The sequence below is a fragment of the Oncorhynchus kisutch genome, linkage group LG23, assembly GCF_002021735.2.
Source record: "Oncorhynchus kisutch isolate 150728-3 linkage group LG23, Okis_V2, whole genome shotgun sequence".
Lineage (NCBI taxonomy): Eukaryota > Metazoa > Chordata > Actinopteri > Salmoniformes > Salmonidae > Oncorhynchus > Oncorhynchus kisutch.
In genome coordinates this window covers 11,208,041-11,225,291 of record NC_034196.2, presented here as the reverse complement: position 1 = coordinate 11,225,291, position 17,251 = coordinate 11,208,041, and the positions used below count along the sequence as shown (strand labels likewise).

Below are 17,251 nucleotides of genomic sequence, written 5' to 3'. Positions count from 1 at the left end.
CCTGCACCTGCTCGCCCGTCCAGCATCACTACTCTGGACGGTTCTGACTTAGAATATGTGGACAACTACAAATACCTAGGTGTCTGGTTAGACTGTAAACTCTCCTTCCAGACTCACATCAAACATCTCCAATCCAAAGTAAAATCTAGAATTGGCTTCCTATTTCTCAACAAAGCATCCTTCACTCATGCTGCCAAACAAACTCTCGTAAAACTGACCATCCTACCGATCCTCGACTTTGGGGATGTCATTTACAAAATAGTCTCCAATAACCTACTCAATAAATTGGATGCAGTCTATCACAGTGCCATCCATTTTGTCACCAAAGCCCCATATACTACCCACCACTGCGACCTGTACGCTCTCGTTGGCTGGCCCTCGCTTCATACTCGTTGCCAAACCCACTGGCTCCAGGTCATCTACAAGACCCTGCTCGGTAAACTCCCCCCTTATCTCAGCTCGCTGGTCACCATAGCAGCACCCACCCGTAGCATGCGCTCCAGCAGGTATATCTCTCTGGTCACCCCCAAAACCAATTCCTCCTTTGGCCGCATCTCCTTCCAGTTCTCTGCTGCCAATGACTGGAACGAACTACAAAAATCTCAGAAACTGGAAACACTTATCTCCCTCACTAGCTTTAAGCACCAGCTGTCAGAGCAGCTCACAGATTACTGCACCTGTACATAGCCCATTTATAATTTAGCCCAAACAACTACCTCTTCCCCTACTGTATTTATTTTGCTCCTTTGCACCCCACTATTTCTATTTCTACTTTGCACATTCTTTCACTGCAAATCTACCATTCCAGTGTTTTACTTGCTATATTGTATTTACTTCGCCACCATGGCCTTTTTTTGCCTTTACCTCCCTTATCTCACCTCATTTGCTCACATTGTATATAGACTTATTTTTCTATTGTATTATTGACGGTATGTTTGTTTTACTCCATGTGTAACTCTGTGTTGTTGTATGTGTCGAACTGCTTTGCTTTATCTTGGCCAGTTCGCAATTGTAAATGAGAACTTGTTCTCAACTCGCCTACCTGGTCAAATAAAGGTGAAAAAAAATGGTGCTTGACTGCCGTTGTAAGGTCAGAACGCTCAAACCCTACACTCCTCGGGCCTAGCGTCCAGTGTGCGCTCCGAGAGCGAAACGCTCTGACTTTACAAACGGACAATGACAACGCTCTGAATTTACGAGCGGACTCTGGCACCCAAGGTTGGATTTAAGAACACAACCGAAGTCGTAAAATATCTAACTAGTAATTTGTTACGCTAACTAGCTAGCAAGAGGTTGCATAGCAACAGCATCAACTTCCGGTAGCCCGGTGAAGAGCTAGTACGCTCAACTGAAAGGATACTGTTCCGTTTACAGTATACAAAAATTAACTTATAGTATGTAGTATATACTCATTAAATATGTAGAATACAGTATGTTAGTATGGGTATTCGAACACGGCGCCAGTGATCAACTCCTGCAGCATGTTTTGTAGTTGTCATGGTAACAATTTACTAGTTCCGTCAACAAAATCGCCGGAGAGACTCCTCGTCAAGGTCCATGAAACAGTTGGGAAACTTGATGGGATGCAGGACAAATAGGAGTATCTGGCTGGGAAGAAGCTTGTTTTGTATCCAAGTATGTTGGCCAGTCAGACTAGAAATAAACCACAATGTCGCGAGTTTACGGGACCAACACCTCATTCAGTGGCTGTGGTAAGTTCAGCACAAACTCTGTGGCTAGTTAACGTTAGTATCCTAGCTAGTAAGAAACCTACCGCAAGCTAACGTTAGCTAGCTAACGTTAATACGAGTCACTACATGTTGTACATTGCTAAACAATCGTATTGTTTTGTAAAATTAGAGAGTAAACATATCTAGGAATTATTTTTTAAATGTTTTTTTTTCCTGACCCCAGTTGACCTGGGTAGGAAAACTGGCCCCTAGTTGTACTGTAGCCAGATAGATTCCCGTGTGACAGTTCTGTACAATGTTTTAGTTAAAGCAAATAACTACAGTAGGGCCTGGAGTTTTCCTTGCCAGGTCACTTGGTCAGGAGAATCTGCTGCCTCCCATAAACATAATTACTAAACCCTCACCAACCTTTTCCAGAGGGCAAGGTTCCCATCATCCAGGCCCCCAGACTACCTCATCCTGGAGAGAAGGAAACAGGAGGAGGCCCGGGACAAGGTGTTGGAGTTCACCAAGTACCAGAACACCTGTGACCTTAAGACGCGCTGGGAGAAGAACTCTGACCGGCGCATTGTGTTGGGAACCATTGAGAGACGGGTCAAAGATGCCATTGGGCAGTATCAGATGACCATCAATGAGAGGAGGGATAGGTCTGTGACAAATCTTTCTGTTGAGTTCCTATAACAGCTGATCATATTTTTTTAATAGAGGTATTTCAATTGCTCCATGTCTGTCTATCACCCCTGTCTCCCTTAGACTGCATGATATGTTGGAGGCAGAGGAGAAGGAACTGCTGAGAGAAATGGAGACCAAGAAGGAGACAGTACTGGAGAGACAAGCCAAGATGCGAGAGAGAGCCAAGTTACTGCGAGAGAGGAGGGAGAGTGAAAGACTAAGTGTGGTTGAAGACAAGCTTGAACAGCTATTCAGGTAGACAGAACACCTAAAGGGAGGTTCTACAAGACAATGTTGCAGCTTTCTTTTCTATGTGTGTGTTCAAACCTCTATACAATTAGATTTTTTAAATGGACCAATTTCAGAGAGCAGAGTGAGGAGCTCCGGACTGAACAGACTCGGCGCAGGCAGGACGAAATTTGCACAGAGAGGGCTGCGCAGCTATGTACACGGCAGGTGACGCAGCGGCAGAAAGAGGAGGAGGAGCAGCTCTTTGCTCAGCTGTGGGAGAGCGACCGGCGAGCCAAGGAGGAGCGGGAGGGCCAGGATGCGCAGAGGCAACGCCAGAGTAACTTGCAGCAGCTGGTCTACCTGCGCGTCCAGATGGAGGCTGCCGAGCAGCAGAGAGAACAGGACAAGCAGCTCAAAGAGGAAGAGGCCCTGCTACTGGTAGGCGAATTCAGCCTGTAACTGAGATGCTTCTCTCTGTGTCTGTGTGGGTTTCTGCTTTGTGATCACTAATTGAGCCCTCTCTGTTTTTCTCTGTGTGTGTCCCAGAGGGAGCAGAGAGAGATGCTGCATCTGGAGGAGCAGAGAGAGCACCGTCATAAGCTCCAGGGTCAGGAGAGCCGGCGCAGGCTGCTCGACCACTCTCTGAGGCTGAAGATGAAGCGCCAGGCCAGGGAGCAGCAGGACGAGCTGGCCCTGGACATGAGCATGCTCGAGCAGCTGCTGACGGAGGAGAGAGATGAGAAACAGGGCAAGGTCACGAGGAAGGTGGGAAAGTGGAGTCGTATTAGCATGTTAAATTACCACATTGTCACTATTTGGCACACAAAGAAATCTTATGAAACTACAAGAGGCAGATGATAACTGACTGAGCGTGTGTGTACCACAGCTTGAACTGCGAGAGGAGCAGAGTAGGTACCAGCAGTACCTGGCCGATCAGCTTGAGGAGCAGAAGAGACAGGAGGTAGAGACAGAGAAGCTGATCGAGGCAGAGCTAAAGCAGACCTGGGCCCGGAGGGCAGAGCAGTGTCACAAAGAGAAACAAGCCAGGGATAGGCTGATGAAGGATGTGATGGACACACGCCGCCTGCAGATCCAGGAGAAATGTAAGAAAGCGGAAGAGAGGGAAGCAGATCTGTCACTTGGGCAGGTCCTCTGTGACAGTGCAGTTGATTTACAGTTTACAATGAATCGTTTATATCACAAGTCATATTTTAAATGGGATGTGGTCTCATGGTGTGTGTGTGTGCTTGTGTATTTGTGCTTCTTCTTTAGTGGATTTGAACAAGCAGAAACAGGCTCAGCTGGCCGAGGAGAGAGACGAGCTAAACAAAACCATACAGGAGAACAAACTGCTGGATGAGAGAGAGAAAACTCGGTATGCATAGTGTGATCAAAGATTCTGACATGCGTCCTCTCACAGAAATACACAATCATTTTACCCTTTTTCACACACAGCAGAAGTCTTCACAATTAATACATATCTCTGCTTTCCTCTCCCAGTCTGAGACAGGGCTGTCAGGAGTTCCAGGCAGACCTGCTGGCCCAGATGATGTACCAGCAGCAGTTGCGTGATGAGGGGAGATCTCAGACAGAGCAGGAGCACCAGCAAGGCCTGGTCTACCAGGAGCAGTACAACAGGAAGATGCAGGAGATCCTCTCCAGGCCTACCTCACACACCAGGGCTGTCCACCCCTTCAGGAGAACCTCTTCCACTAACCCACAGGGACAGTTTAGCTTGGAGTAACCTAGCATGTGAAGTAAAGCAAATGCATTTATGGCCTGGCTCGACAGGGAACACATACTTTCGTAATTCAGACAACATACACAAAAACGAATCTCTAAAAACCATACACCCACATGCCTGATCCTGTCTTACCTCACAAACATACATCTCCGGCAAGTGCTTTATGTGTAATCCTCTTAAGACAAATCCGAAATTAGCTGTCCCAAGTTTCTCAGAAAATGGCTAATGGATATTAAATGCAAATAAAATAAGTTTAATCATATTTTTGATTTCAGAAAATGTTTCCATTTTGCTCCATGGCAGAGTGCTATATTGCAAACATTGATGGAGGATTGCCCCAGGAACAAAGCTGTTAATATTTTGTTCAGTAGGTAGCGCTGAAAATGTATTTTTTTCAGTTCAATTTCAGGAACTCTTTATGAGCACGTTGTTGGTATATTAAATGTACCTAATTTAAGGATAAGTCGATTTTCAATTGAATAATATTACTGTGGAGGTGGAGGCCTGCCTGCATACATTTCAAGAAAGCAGTGTCTTTCTGGATTTTGCAATGTAATGTAATATCAAGTGATGGCAAACATAACGTTGTTGGATAATACAGGGATAAAGTCTGAAATACATTGTGTCATGAGCATAAGTTGCTTTCTCTGGATATAGTTACAGCAAGTGAAGGCAGAGAAAGATACAAGAAAAACTATCTTGTCGAGTGTGAAAGTGTGTGTGTGTGTGTGACATTTAAGATAATGCATCATGTGCTATATAAATCTACCAAGCGAAAATTAGATGTGCCTGTATTTAGCATGTTTAAATAAGGCATGATTTAGTGGTGCCAAAAATAAGAATTGGGCTAAAAGCTTATTGTATCACCCAACTCGACTAACTGGATTTTAGTGTCATACTGCCATTAAGTCTATTATGCTTAGACTCATCGCATGGCACATACCTGTAGGTAGTTGAGCAGGTGGTAGGAATCCAGTGGTTAGTCTGGCTGAGTTACCAGAACAGGTTGTTAGTGGCATGTCAAAGCATTGAGTCCTATTATCTCAGTGTCATTTCCCAAAGCAACCCATGGTGTTAGCCCCAACGTTAGGACCACCTGCTGTGGAATAAGGCATACACAACTCTCCAAATGGATTGCTGTGGAAAATATTTCACAAGCACTAACTGAGTAATCTCTATCCTCTTTGTAACCGACTGTTTTAGGCCCATTTCATAATAACACAAACCCTTTTCCTTACAAACCATTTTACTTATCTGTGCTAGTTATCAATACTACTGTAGTTCAATGTGACCTTCAGTGGAATGTATACAGTACAAATTGTAGAATGTTGAAGAATAATTGTGTATTCTTGTACAAGGCATGGATTGACATTTGGAAACCAAATGAGCAAATAGCACATTACCAGTCATTTTCCTTGTGACCTGTTCCATCTGTGATCTCTGTTCTCTTTATTTAATAAAAATATATATATATTTCACCTTTATTTAACCAGGTAGGCTAGTTGAGAACAAGTTCTCATTTGCAATTGCGACCTGGCCAAAATAAAGCATAGCAATTCGACACATACAACAACACAGAGTTACACATGGAATAAACAAAACATAGAGTCAATAATACAGTAGAAAAAAAGAAAAGAAAAAGTCCATGTACTGTGCGTGCAAATGAGATAAGATAAGGGAGTTAAGGCAATAAATAGGCCATGGTGGCAAAGTAATTACAATATAGCAATTAAAACACTGGAATGGTAGATGTGCAGAAGATGAATGTGCAAGTAGAGATACTGGGGTGCAAAGGAAGATAAATACAGTATGGGGATGAGGTAGATTGATGTGCTTATTACATATGGGCTATGTACAGGTGCAGTGATCTGTGAGCTGCTCTGACAGCTGGTGCTTAAAGCTAGTGAGGGAGATATGAGTCTCCAGCTTCAGTGATTTTTGCAGCTCATTCCAGTCATTGGCAGCAGAGAACTGGAAGGAAAGGCGACCAAAGTAGGAATTGGCTTTGGGGGTGGCCAGTGAGATATACCTGCTGTAGTGTGTGCTACGAGTGGGTGCTGCTATGGTGACCAGTGAGCTGAGATAAGGTGGGGCTTTAATTAAAAAATAATCATTTTAATGGGTGGAATCTATTTTGACTGTGCCTGCATACTTTTCAGATTCCATATAGCAGCCTGGTAGGTGAAGTCAATCAACACCCCATACCTGCAGAAGGAGTGGTTTGGGAGTGTAGTCATGGCATGATATTGGAATGGATTTTTTTCTTCTTTCAAGCCTGCCTTCTGCTAAGGCTTAAATAGCCTACTGATAATAATGTATTGAGAACAGTATGATCTGGAACATGGAATAATCACAGCTACCTCTGAATAGAGTAGCAGAATCTTCTACTACATACAGTATCTAAGGACTATAACGCCATAATGAAAAGGCAAGTGAAGGAACATAGCAACATAATGAAGAGACAAGAGGGGAAGATTGACCATGAACTTTACTGCAAGGTAACATACTACTGTTGTATTTTGTGATATTGTTGATCATAGTGGGACTAAATGCGGAACAGGATGTATAAATGATGCTGTGTTTTCTAAAGTCTAATTTCCCAAAATATTGTAATCTTGCAGCTGTCATGGACATACAACTTCACATTTTAAGCATGACATTTTTATAGGCTTCAGGTAACAGCCTAGTTCCTGTCACAGATTGTACTACTACAATCAAAGATAACACTCTGACGTGTTAATGCTTGCCTTGGACTAAGATACTAGGTCCACTGAGTTCAGGAAATCATAGTAATTGATTATCCATACCTTTGCTTTTCAGAATGATTTTGTGGTGTGGAGCAAAAAGTTGCGTTAATTTCATTAAGATTCCCAAAATGTGCCAAGATAAATCACATAATAGCCATACATATAGGCGTATATTAGAAGTTTTCAACTTAACATTATGACCTAAACCCATAATTGGACCTACCCCTCCACAGTCCACCATGGTATCCCCACTGTAATGTTCGTTCTCATTTAGAGCTGGAATAAAATTGTAGTGCGCTGATGAGCCAGTTGGGGTCTCGTGCGGTACTTCGGTACAGCCTGAGCTATTGCCAGTCAACATGACTTGAGTCCATGGATACGACGGGGAGGATCTAAAGGGAAGCTATTGATAAACTATTTATAGTTTATGTATTTGCACTTATAACCTACTGGGGCTGGCTACCCATATCCAGTCGTCATTCGTTGGCGTTTTTCATTATTGAGTAATATAAGGGGGATCAAGCAACACTGAGTTGTTACGCAACTCATCCACGTGAAGACACCTGCCGTTCGTGACCAGGAAAGGGGTCGGAAGTGGCTAACATATTTAACTCAACCCTGGACGACGACACTCGGGAATATGACGACGAATTAAACTTCTAATTAGATGAAAAAACTTTACGGGATTATCAACAATCATGAGATATTGTCATTTATAAAACGCTGCAGTTACTTTTCAGTTTTCGTTGATAGTGTTGGACCATGTCCGTAAACGAGTTATATTCAAAGGTGAGTGATTTGTACAGTAATTGATTCTTTATATACACTTCTTTCTCCAGTCCAGGTCCTTTTGTTATTGCATAATTATTGTGGCAACCACATCTAAAGAGGGTGTAATTGTAGAATTCGCCATTGTAGCCAGTTTCCTGCTTGGATGGCATGTATTTTAATGCAGGCGTAATGACAAGTGTTCAGGAAGAAATCGAGCGCCAGCCATCCCAGTTCTGCTGGCTCGGATGTCATTGCAGCTTGTCTGACAGGTGCACGAGCAAGTTTAGTTTCGGTCTGGTATCGGTGTTCGGTTGTAGTTTACTGTTGTCTTCTAGCCTTGTGAGCTACTGCTGGACCTAGTTGTGGCCATAATAGTAAAATCATACATTTTCAATACTGACTAGTCTTAAGATAAAATAACTTCTGTTATCTTTTATTAAAGGATAGTGAGTCAAAGCATTCATAATCTGATTGTACAGTATCTCCCAGGCGACAGTGAGTTTTGAACATGGGATAGATAATTGCAAACAAATTATACTGAAGCTGCTTTGTGAAGAGGGTCAAAAGAGGCGTTTTAATCATGGATTGATTGAATATTCTATTTCTGGTGGGAACATGCTTTATGCAGTAACACAGGCTTGTGCCCAATCCTCAAAAAGGGATTTAGTTTTTGATATACCCCTACCCGAGGTATAACAAAGCACAACCATTTTTCCCCCCCCATATCTCGAAGGTCTCTCATATGAAATGGATGGTTGTACAAAAATATATAAAAAGGCAGCAGACTGCTTGGCATGGCAACACCAAGTATTTATTCCAAGTCACAAGCCTCTGAGGATCAATGAGGCAACTGGGAGGCTCCAACAACAGGAAAGATAATGTAACCCTGGACTCTGACACGTCTTCCTAGCTCTACAACTTGCCCCCACTGTGGTATAACTTGCACCTCCAGGATTGGGCTCTTAAATCACCTCCTTATCATTTAGAAGTGAGCTTTGATTCATTGCTAGTCTAATATGTCTGCCTGAATCTAACATGACCTTTTGCTGGCTCACTGCATTTCTGATGTTTATTGGGATTTTCTGGTGCACTCTTATCCTGTTTGGTTTGAGCTGGCACATTGCTTCTTCCAGACTTTCATGTCCACCATCCTGGCCATCTGCCTTGGAGTTGCTGTATATCTCGACTTGGTGACAGTTATGGTGTACCACACATAAACAAGCTCATAAGGCAGGTGTTCACTACAATGAACCGACACAACCTGACACTCATTGACCCATAAACCTATTGGGCCTTCACATGCCATCCATGCCATCCTGGATCTCCCAGAACTGTCCATGATAGGCCCAGTCCACTATCAGTCCTTCCCTCATGTAGTTACTAGAGACAGACACACCATGGAACTGGACTGCCACATGTCAGGAGGCCATTCAACAGCAAAAATGCCATCTGGACATTGCTGGCGTTCATTGTCCTCATATGTACCTACTGTATTTGGCTACCAACCATGGCTGGCCAAGCCATGTGATACCTGAACTGTACTCACTTGTGAAGAATGGCCTTTTATGCTGAGGTGAATCATGTTTTGGTCTGGGAAATCCCAACATCCCTATAAGGACATATGTCATTTATGGCAAATGAGGAACCTTAGGATGGTAAAAGTTGCTGTATGTGATCGTTTATGGTGGCTGGGGATTGACTATGAGAGTGGTCTTTGTGGGTCATGCTTAGTCTGCTCCACCTCCTCTGCAACCCTTATACTGTCCATCAAATCCCAGGGATTGTCTTCAAATGTATATGTGTGTGGAGCTGTGCTATGTCCCTCACAACCAATGCTTCTTAGTCATAGTCTATGTGGCACAGCGGTCTAAGACACGGCATCTCAGTGCAAGAGGCGTCATTACAGAACCTGGTTCGAATCCATGCTGTATCACATCTGGCCTTGATTGGGAGTTCCATAGGGCGGCGAACAATTGGCCCAGCGTCGTCCAGGTTAGGGTTTGGCTGGGGTAGGCTGTCATTGTAAATAACAATGTGTTCTTAACTGACTTGCCTAGTTAAAGGTTAAATAAGTTAAAAAATAGCTACACTCTAATTGACCTCTAAATATAAGTCAACCTCACAGGTTCTGTCATTCTACATCTCCTGCTTGTTGTGCCCCAGTCGCTAATCAATGCCAACCACCCACAGATAATATCGGCAGAATTATCATCCTACCTGACTTCCAAAGGAATTTCAAGAAATATGTAGGACTTGACCTGCAGGACATTTTGCCACATTCAACATATAAAAAACCACACCCACAGGCCAATTAGGTATTGGAAAGATCTAAAAGCAAGTCTGTTTTTGACAGCCCTTTCACAGACTTCCCTTCACAACCAGACAACCAACCATTCCACTACTGGTGTATCCCCAGCAACATTCAGGCTGGGATAAAATTACAGTTAGACTTCTAGGCAGAGTTGCAAAGAAAAAGCCATATCTCAGACTGGCCAAGAAAAAGATTACGATGGGCAAAAGAACAGACACTGGACAGAGGAACTCTGCCTAGAAGGCCAGCATCCCATACTGTTGACGTTGAGACTGGTGTTTTGCGGGTACTATTTAATGAAGCTGCCAGTTGAGGACTTGTGAGGCGTCTGTGTCTCAAAGTAGACACTCTAATGTACTTGTCCTCTTGCTCAGTTGTGCATCGGGGCCTCCCACTCCTCTTTCTATTCTGGTTAGAGACAGTTTGCTCTGTTTTGTGAAGGGAGTAGTACAAGTAATTGTTTTCAGTTTCTTGGTCATTTCTTGCATGGAATAGCCTTAATTTCTCAGAACAAGAATAGCCTGACACGTTTCAGAAGAAAGTCGTTTGTTTCTGGACATTTTGTGCCTGTAATCGAACCAACAAATGCTGATACTGCAGATACTCAACTTGTCTAAAGAAGGCCAGTTTTATTGCTTCTTTAATCAGACAACAGTTTTCAGCTGTGCTAACATAATTGCAAAAGGTTTTTCTAATGATCAATTAGCCTTTTAAAATGATAAACTTGGATTAGCTAACACAACGTGCCATTGGAACACAGGAGTGATGGTTGCTGATAATGGGCCTCTGTATGCCTATGTAGATTTTTTTTTTTAAAAGCAGCCGTTTCCAATTACAATAGTCATTTACGACATTAACAATGTCTACACTGTATTTCTGATCAATTTCATGTTATTTTAATGGACAAAAAAAAAGTGCTTTTCTTTCAAAAACAAGGACATTTCTAAGTGACCCCAAACTTTTGAACGGTCGTGTATACACCTACTAGAGTAGCTGTTTTATTACGGTTGCTTTCCGGTTACTTGGTTACGATACTGTGTGATGTGTGTTGTGAAAGCTTGTTATTATATTTTAAGGTTTTGCTCCTTGTTGAAATGAATGAGATTAAAACATGAACACACATTGTGGCTATTCAAACACAACTGAGGCATGACAGTGCCACTCATTGTCCTTGATATACCAAGAGCCTTATGAAACCATTTCAAAGACAGAATAACACAATCAAAATGAACAAGGGCTATTTATATGGAGGCTAAGGTGTTTGAGGGTAATCAACATGTTGGCCATGTTGAATTCAGAATACAATTGATTCAGAATTAGGAATGAGGGTTGTAAACAATTGTGAATAAATGCCTCCCATTTACAAAATTCATATTTGCAGGTGACTTAACCTTGATCAAATGTTATTATGGCAGCCATAATTATATTTTTGGATTTGAGGCTAAATATAATCTGTGATTGCCCCTTTGACCTAATTGCAATCCTTTAAGGAACCTTGGACCCCAAAAGTTTGTATACTGATGTTTGTTGTTTTCCTTAGAGCCAATTACAATAGCCACAACATCAAAGAATGTGTAACTGTATGTATTTTTTTCAGGCAGGACCATACAGTAATGAATGAGAGCAAATTTGACTTGGAAAATGTTCCATTGAACAGCTACCAAAACGTGAAGTTTCATAAATATTTGTATATCTGATATTGCCGTCTATTGTATCTCTGTGTGTTTACAGGTCTACATTTTATAAGATGCTTTAACATATGCTAATGTTTGTTTCGGTATGTAGGGCAGATAATTGTCTCCTTCTATTCCAAATTCTAGCAATATCAGAGTTTGCAGTACTGGGTTACATGAGTCACCCCCCCCCCCCCCCCCCCCCCCTCAGCCAGGCAGGCATTATTCTTTACTGTTTGAGTTAAGGTAATGTCACAACATCTATCAATTTAACCACTATTGCTATAAAATATTTGTATACAACCATCCATTTCATATATTTATAGGAGACCTTTAGAGATATGGAAAAATGTGGTTGTTTTGTTATACCTTGGGTAGGGTTATGTAAAACATTTTGGGGGCCTTGTCACTAGCCTATTTTCCAATACTGGGGGCCCACAGTTGAATGAACATGCAACAATAACTTGAACGGACACCATTACACACATTACAGACAATTAATGGGTTACTGGCCTACTCTGACATAGATTGTTGTGCAAAATTAGTACTTTGAATTCATACTTTGTATTTTGTTCCAATTGTTATGAAATATTATAGTTTTTTGTGGTGTAGGCCTATGTGTTGATTAACCTAGAAGATTTGTGTACACCACTGGAATGACTCATTTCAGGAAGAAACCTAGCCCAATGAAAGACACTAACTGCCTTCAGCGCCTAGTGACGATAGTGTCTTCTGGCCGGGGGAGTTTCTTTAAGAGCCCTGATGCTTGTTCTAAGCATTAACACTCATTGCTTGCGGCACAGTTTTGGAAACATAAGGAACGTGTCTTTCATATCAGCGAGAAATAATTAAAAAAGGGTTAGGGTTCCCACATGGCCATATTTCCATGTTACAGTGCTTGTTTACGGGAAAACAGACGTAAGACTACCTGTGCTAATTAGCTATCTGCGTCTCTGAACACCTGTGTGCAAATGGAAGACAGACGCCACAAACGTGTTGTCACTGATAAATACTGTCGGCTGCAACTGTGTTAAAACAGTGTTCAGTTAGTGTGTTTTGCATTTGTGAAATTATTTAGATGTTATGTGAAAGTAAAGGGATTTTAATTTTTTTTTTAGAACCGTACCGATATCGATTCACTTTTAAATGGAGTATTTGGCTGTTTTGGCTGCCAGAGACAATTCACCTTTTAAACAGAACATGTAAGGTCCTTGGACTATAAGGAGTAACATTAGGCTCCTTTAGTCTAGAAGAAACCTAGCCAAACTATTGAGAAAGAGATGTCTTTTGAAGTGTGGAGTTATACATTGCAGGTGTTATTGGCTAGAGAACAGAATCAGGTTACACACATTATTTGTCACTAATCCTCCATGACTCAAAATCTAGTTTCACATTCCTCTGCAGAAATGACAAAAAACAAAGCTGCATTGTTGTTTTGTTTTAGAACTCTTGCATTTAGTTTAGATGTTCCCTTTACTCAACTTTTGACTTGTTGAGTGAATGGCTGTTACAGTTCTCTGTCCAAACATATTGTTCCATTTATTTACTAGTTACTTCCCTCTGTCTCTCATTTGTTTACTCAGGGACAGACCAGTCAAACTTTGTCCCGTGAATAATTAACTTAGTCTGACAGATGTCAAACCTTTTTCTTCATGTTTTCCTTTGTGTATCGTTAGTAAAAATAGGACTTGTGACATCATTGTAAAACACTAAAGACACACCTGTAGGCATTGTCATCTGAGTATTTCTCCTCTCTAGTCATTCCTGCTCGGTGCTTTCATCCGTGACCTTTTACCTTGCATTGTGTGACATCTCTATGAAATATTCTACCCTGTCTGTGAATTATATTGTATAAGAAGATTCTTTATGTCATAATTCTGTCTCGCTGGGCCAGTTCAAAGTCTTCTGATTAGGAATCCATTTAGCTTTTAGATTTAGTTTTGATACTGGATTGCAGTACAGTAACAGTCCTCAAATTGCACTCCTCAGTTAATAAGCTATTATCTTCCTGGTCCATCCTACTCACACTCTCTGCAGCCCCCCCCCCCCCCCCCCCTCCCCCCCAAACATGAAGCCCAGTAATCCAGAATAAAGACAAATCCTACGATTCCATCTGTTTTGTGATCAACGGCTGTACCAGCTGGCACACAGATTCTTTTTTAGCTTACTATGTTGTGGTCAAAACACAGATTCAGCATGTGTCGTCTATCTACTATCTACCTTGCATTATGTACATAACCCGTAGATGTTGTGATGTCATTGCAGACCTATAGTAATTAGGCCTTCCCTCTGACTGTGTGTTTGGTCTGCTGGTGGAATGTTGTTTCTTTGTGTTTAGTCAGGCTGTGGGCCTTCTAGAGCGGGATTATTTGGAGTCGCCACTAACCCCTTCCAGTTTGGGCCTTGGAGTGAATTTAGCCTAAACCTGCCCTCTGTTCAGAGTTTTTAGTGGATTCCCAAATCATGACAAATACCTACAGTTGAAGTCGGAAGTTTACATACACCTTCGCCAAATACATTTGAACTCCGTTTTTCACAATTCCTGACATTTAATCCTTGTAAAGATTCCCTGTTTTTAGGTCAGTTAGGATCACCACTTTATTTTAAGAATGTGTAATGTCAGAATAATAGAGAATTATTTATTTCAGCTTTTATTTATTTCATATTCCCAGTGGGTCATAAGTTTACATACACTCAATTAGTATTTTGTAGCATTGCCTTTAAATTGTTTAACTTGGGTCAAACGTTTCAGGTAGCCTTCCACAAGCTTCCCACAATAAGTTGTGTGAATTTTGGCCCATTTCTCCTGACAGAGCTGGTGTAACTGAGTCAGGTTTGTAGGCCTCCTTGCTCGCACACACTTTTTCAGTTCCCGACCACAAATTCTTCCATAGGATTGAGTTCAGGGCTTTGTGATGGCCATTCCAATACCCTGACTTTGTTGTCCTTAAGCCATTTTGCCACAACTTTGGAAGTATGCTTGGGGTCATTGTCCATTTGGAAGACCAATTTGCAACCAAGCTTTAACTTCCTGACTGATGTCTTGAGATGTTGCTTCAATATATCCACCTAATTTTCCTTCCTCCTGAGGCCATCTATTTTGTGAAGTGCACCAGTCCCTCCTGCAGCAAAGCACCCCCACAACATGATGCTGCCACCCCCGTGCTTCACGGTTGGGATGGTGTTCTTCGGCTCGCAAGCCTCCCCATTTTCCTCCAAACATAGTGATGGTCATTATGGCCAAACAGTTATATTTTTGTTTCATCAGACCAGAGGACATTTCTCCAAAAAGTACAATCTTTGTCCCCATGAGCAGTTGCAAACCGTAGCCGTGGCTTCTTCCTTGCTGAGTGGCCTTTCAGGTTATGTCGATATAGGACTTGTTTTACTGTGGATATAGATACTTTTGTACCTGTTTCCTCCAGCGTCTTCACATGGTCCTTTGCTATTGTTTTGGGATTGATTTGCACTTTTCAAACCAAAGTACGTTCATCTCTAGGAGACCGAACGCGTTTCCTTCCTGAGCGGTATGACGGCTGCGTGGATCCATGGTGTTTATACTTGCGTACTATTGTTTGTACAGATGAACGTGGTACCTTCAGGCATTTGGAAATTGCTCCCAAGGATGAACCAGTCTTGTAGACGTCTGCAATTATTTTTCTGAGGTCTTGGCTGATTTCTTTTGATTTTCCCCTGATGTCAAGCAAAGAGGCACTGAGTTTGAAGGTAGGCCTTGAAATGCATCCACAGGTACACCTCCAATTGACTCAAATTATGTCAATTAGCCTATCAGAAGCTTCTAAAGCCATGACATAATTTTCTGGAATTTCCAAGCTGTTTAAAGGCACAGTCAACTTAGTGTATGTAAACTTCTGACCCACTGGAATTGTGATACAGTGAAATAATCTGTCTGTTAAACAATTGTTGGAAAAATGACTTGTCATGCACAAAGTAGATGTTCTAACCGACTTGCCAGAACTTTAGTTTGTTAACAAGAAATTTGTGGAGTGGTTGAAAAACGTTTTTTAATGACTCCAACCTAAATGTATGTAAACTTCCGACTTCTACTGTATGTGTTCATGTGGGCCTCAGAGGAATGTTATTTCTCAATTGCTTGTATCCCAGCCTAATGGTAGGCCTATGTTTTTCCCATTTATCATTGCAATATTTGAATTGTTTGAACTCTCACCTCCCCACTTAATGTAGCAGTATTGACAAGTGCTTGTTGTTAAATGGCAGGAGTCAGCTAATGTTAAACATCTCCATTGCAAGATGTCAGGTGATGGTGTAATTCTACTCCATACATTGTTTATTAGACATGCCAGTGCAGTACTTTCCTTTCATAAACAGGTAATAGGGTGCTGTCAGTGAGCCACTTTCAGCGCCAACATATACGTTATCTTGCAGGCTATTCTAAAAGTTTTTTCCATACATGCCCAAACAGACATTTCTTTACTTCAGACCCCAGTGTCCTAAACTCCTAAAGTATACGCTTGGCTACTGTATGTAAGAGTAGGACTGAAACACGGACCCTGTATCGTAGCTGAAGGGAAGTTAACTGTAAAAATGTTAAGGCACAAAAACAGAGGGAGAAAATTGTACCATGAAGCAGGAAGTTGCTGTGATTCTCAGGAGTACAGCACATAGAGAAGCTGGTAAACAACAACCTTGGTTCTTCAGGGAATTGAGCTTAAAGCCAGGTGTGTGTCTGTGTGTTTGATATGTGTGTTCCTCTCCCTGGGGATATATTGTCCCTCATAGGGCTTGTAACTGTAACATTACCCAGAAGCTTCACAGTAGAGTCGCCAGCCCACAAATGTCTGTCAGGGAGATACTAGTTGCATATAGCCTCAATGTCATATGTAGGCTATTCTAAAAGGGCTCTATTCTGACTTGAGATACTGTAAGTAGACTTAACTTAACATGGACTTATGTCAAACACTGTTAAGTCAACTCAAGTCTGAATAGGGCCCAAAGTGATTAGCATTTCGTTTTGTGGTCAAATGCTACTGAAAAGGGTGACATGTTTTTAACACCACATCTTTTGCATCATCAAGCATATCTCTTGATAATTATCTGCAGCTAGTCTGTTGCTTCGGAAAAGGTGTCATGTCCTTTGTACAACAAAGCACTCCAGGAAAACCTTTATTCCACCTGCCTGCCTCATGATCATGCTAGCTGACATTCTCAGCATTTTCCCCCTAACACCTAAACGTTTCTCCTTGATTCTGTCTTTAGAACCGGTGTAATTAGCGCTCTCTTTTTCCGATAAAGAGACAGGTCAAAGTTCCTGGAGGAAGGGATTATGGACGTGACTTCCTATTGGCAACAGGCAGCAGGTTTTCACCTGACGCAGTAATAATAGTCCTTGTGCTGCCTGACACGCACATCCTAGCAGGGCGGGGCAATGA

At 42.0% G+C, this 17,251-nt stretch overlaps 2 protein-coding genes across 3 annotated transcripts in view; both read left to right on the top strand.

The window, feature by feature from the left end:
* Positions 1–1,089: 1,089 nt before the first annotated feature.
* On the top strand, positions 1,090–4,600 carry cfap53 (cilia and flagella associated protein 53). Its single transcript, XM_020457239.2, has 8 exons — positions 1,090–1,712; positions 2,109–2,338; positions 2,445–2,618; positions 2,729–3,032; positions 3,141–3,359; positions 3,481–3,697; positions 3,867–3,969; positions 4,095–4,600. Exons 1-8 carry the CDS (start codon positions 1,638–1,640, stop codon positions 4,336–4,338), a joined length of 1,566 nt encoding a protein of 521 aa, XP_020312828.1. The 5' UTR covers positions 1,090–1,637; the 3' UTR covers positions 4,339–4,600.
* A 2,080-nt stretch (positions 4,601–6,680) lies between these two features.
* myo5b (myosin VB) overlaps positions 6,681–17,251 on the top strand; it is a 77,290-nt gene continuing 66,719 nt past the window's right edge. Inside the window, exon 1 of one of the 2 annotated variants that reach the window (XM_031802517.1) lies at positions 6,681–6,836. In XM_031802517.1, the coding sequence (XP_031658377.1) occupies positions 6,759–6,836 (78 nt within the window). In that variant the 5' untranslated portion in view covers positions 6,681–6,758. Of the gene's footprint in view, positions 6,837–7,401; positions 7,875–17,251 lie in introns of those variants that run through there. The other variant, XM_020457359.2, reaches the window with a different exon arrangement.

What these genes read in the sequence shown, in the direction of transcription:
- cfap53 (XM_020457239.2), top strand. Translation starts at nt 1,638, where the DNA reads ATGTTGGCCAGTCAGACTAGAAATAAACCACAATGTCGCGAGTTTACG. An exon ending in CACCTCATTCAGTGGCTGTG is followed by an intron (nt 1,713 to 2,108) that starts GTAAGTTCAGCA and finishes AACCTTTTCCAG; the next exon opens with AGGGCAAGGTTCCCATCATC. An exon ending in ATCAATGAGAGGAGGGATAG is followed by an intron (nt 2,339 to 2,444) that starts GTCTGTGACAAA and finishes TGTCTCCCTTAG; the next exon opens with ACTGCATGATATGTTGGAGG.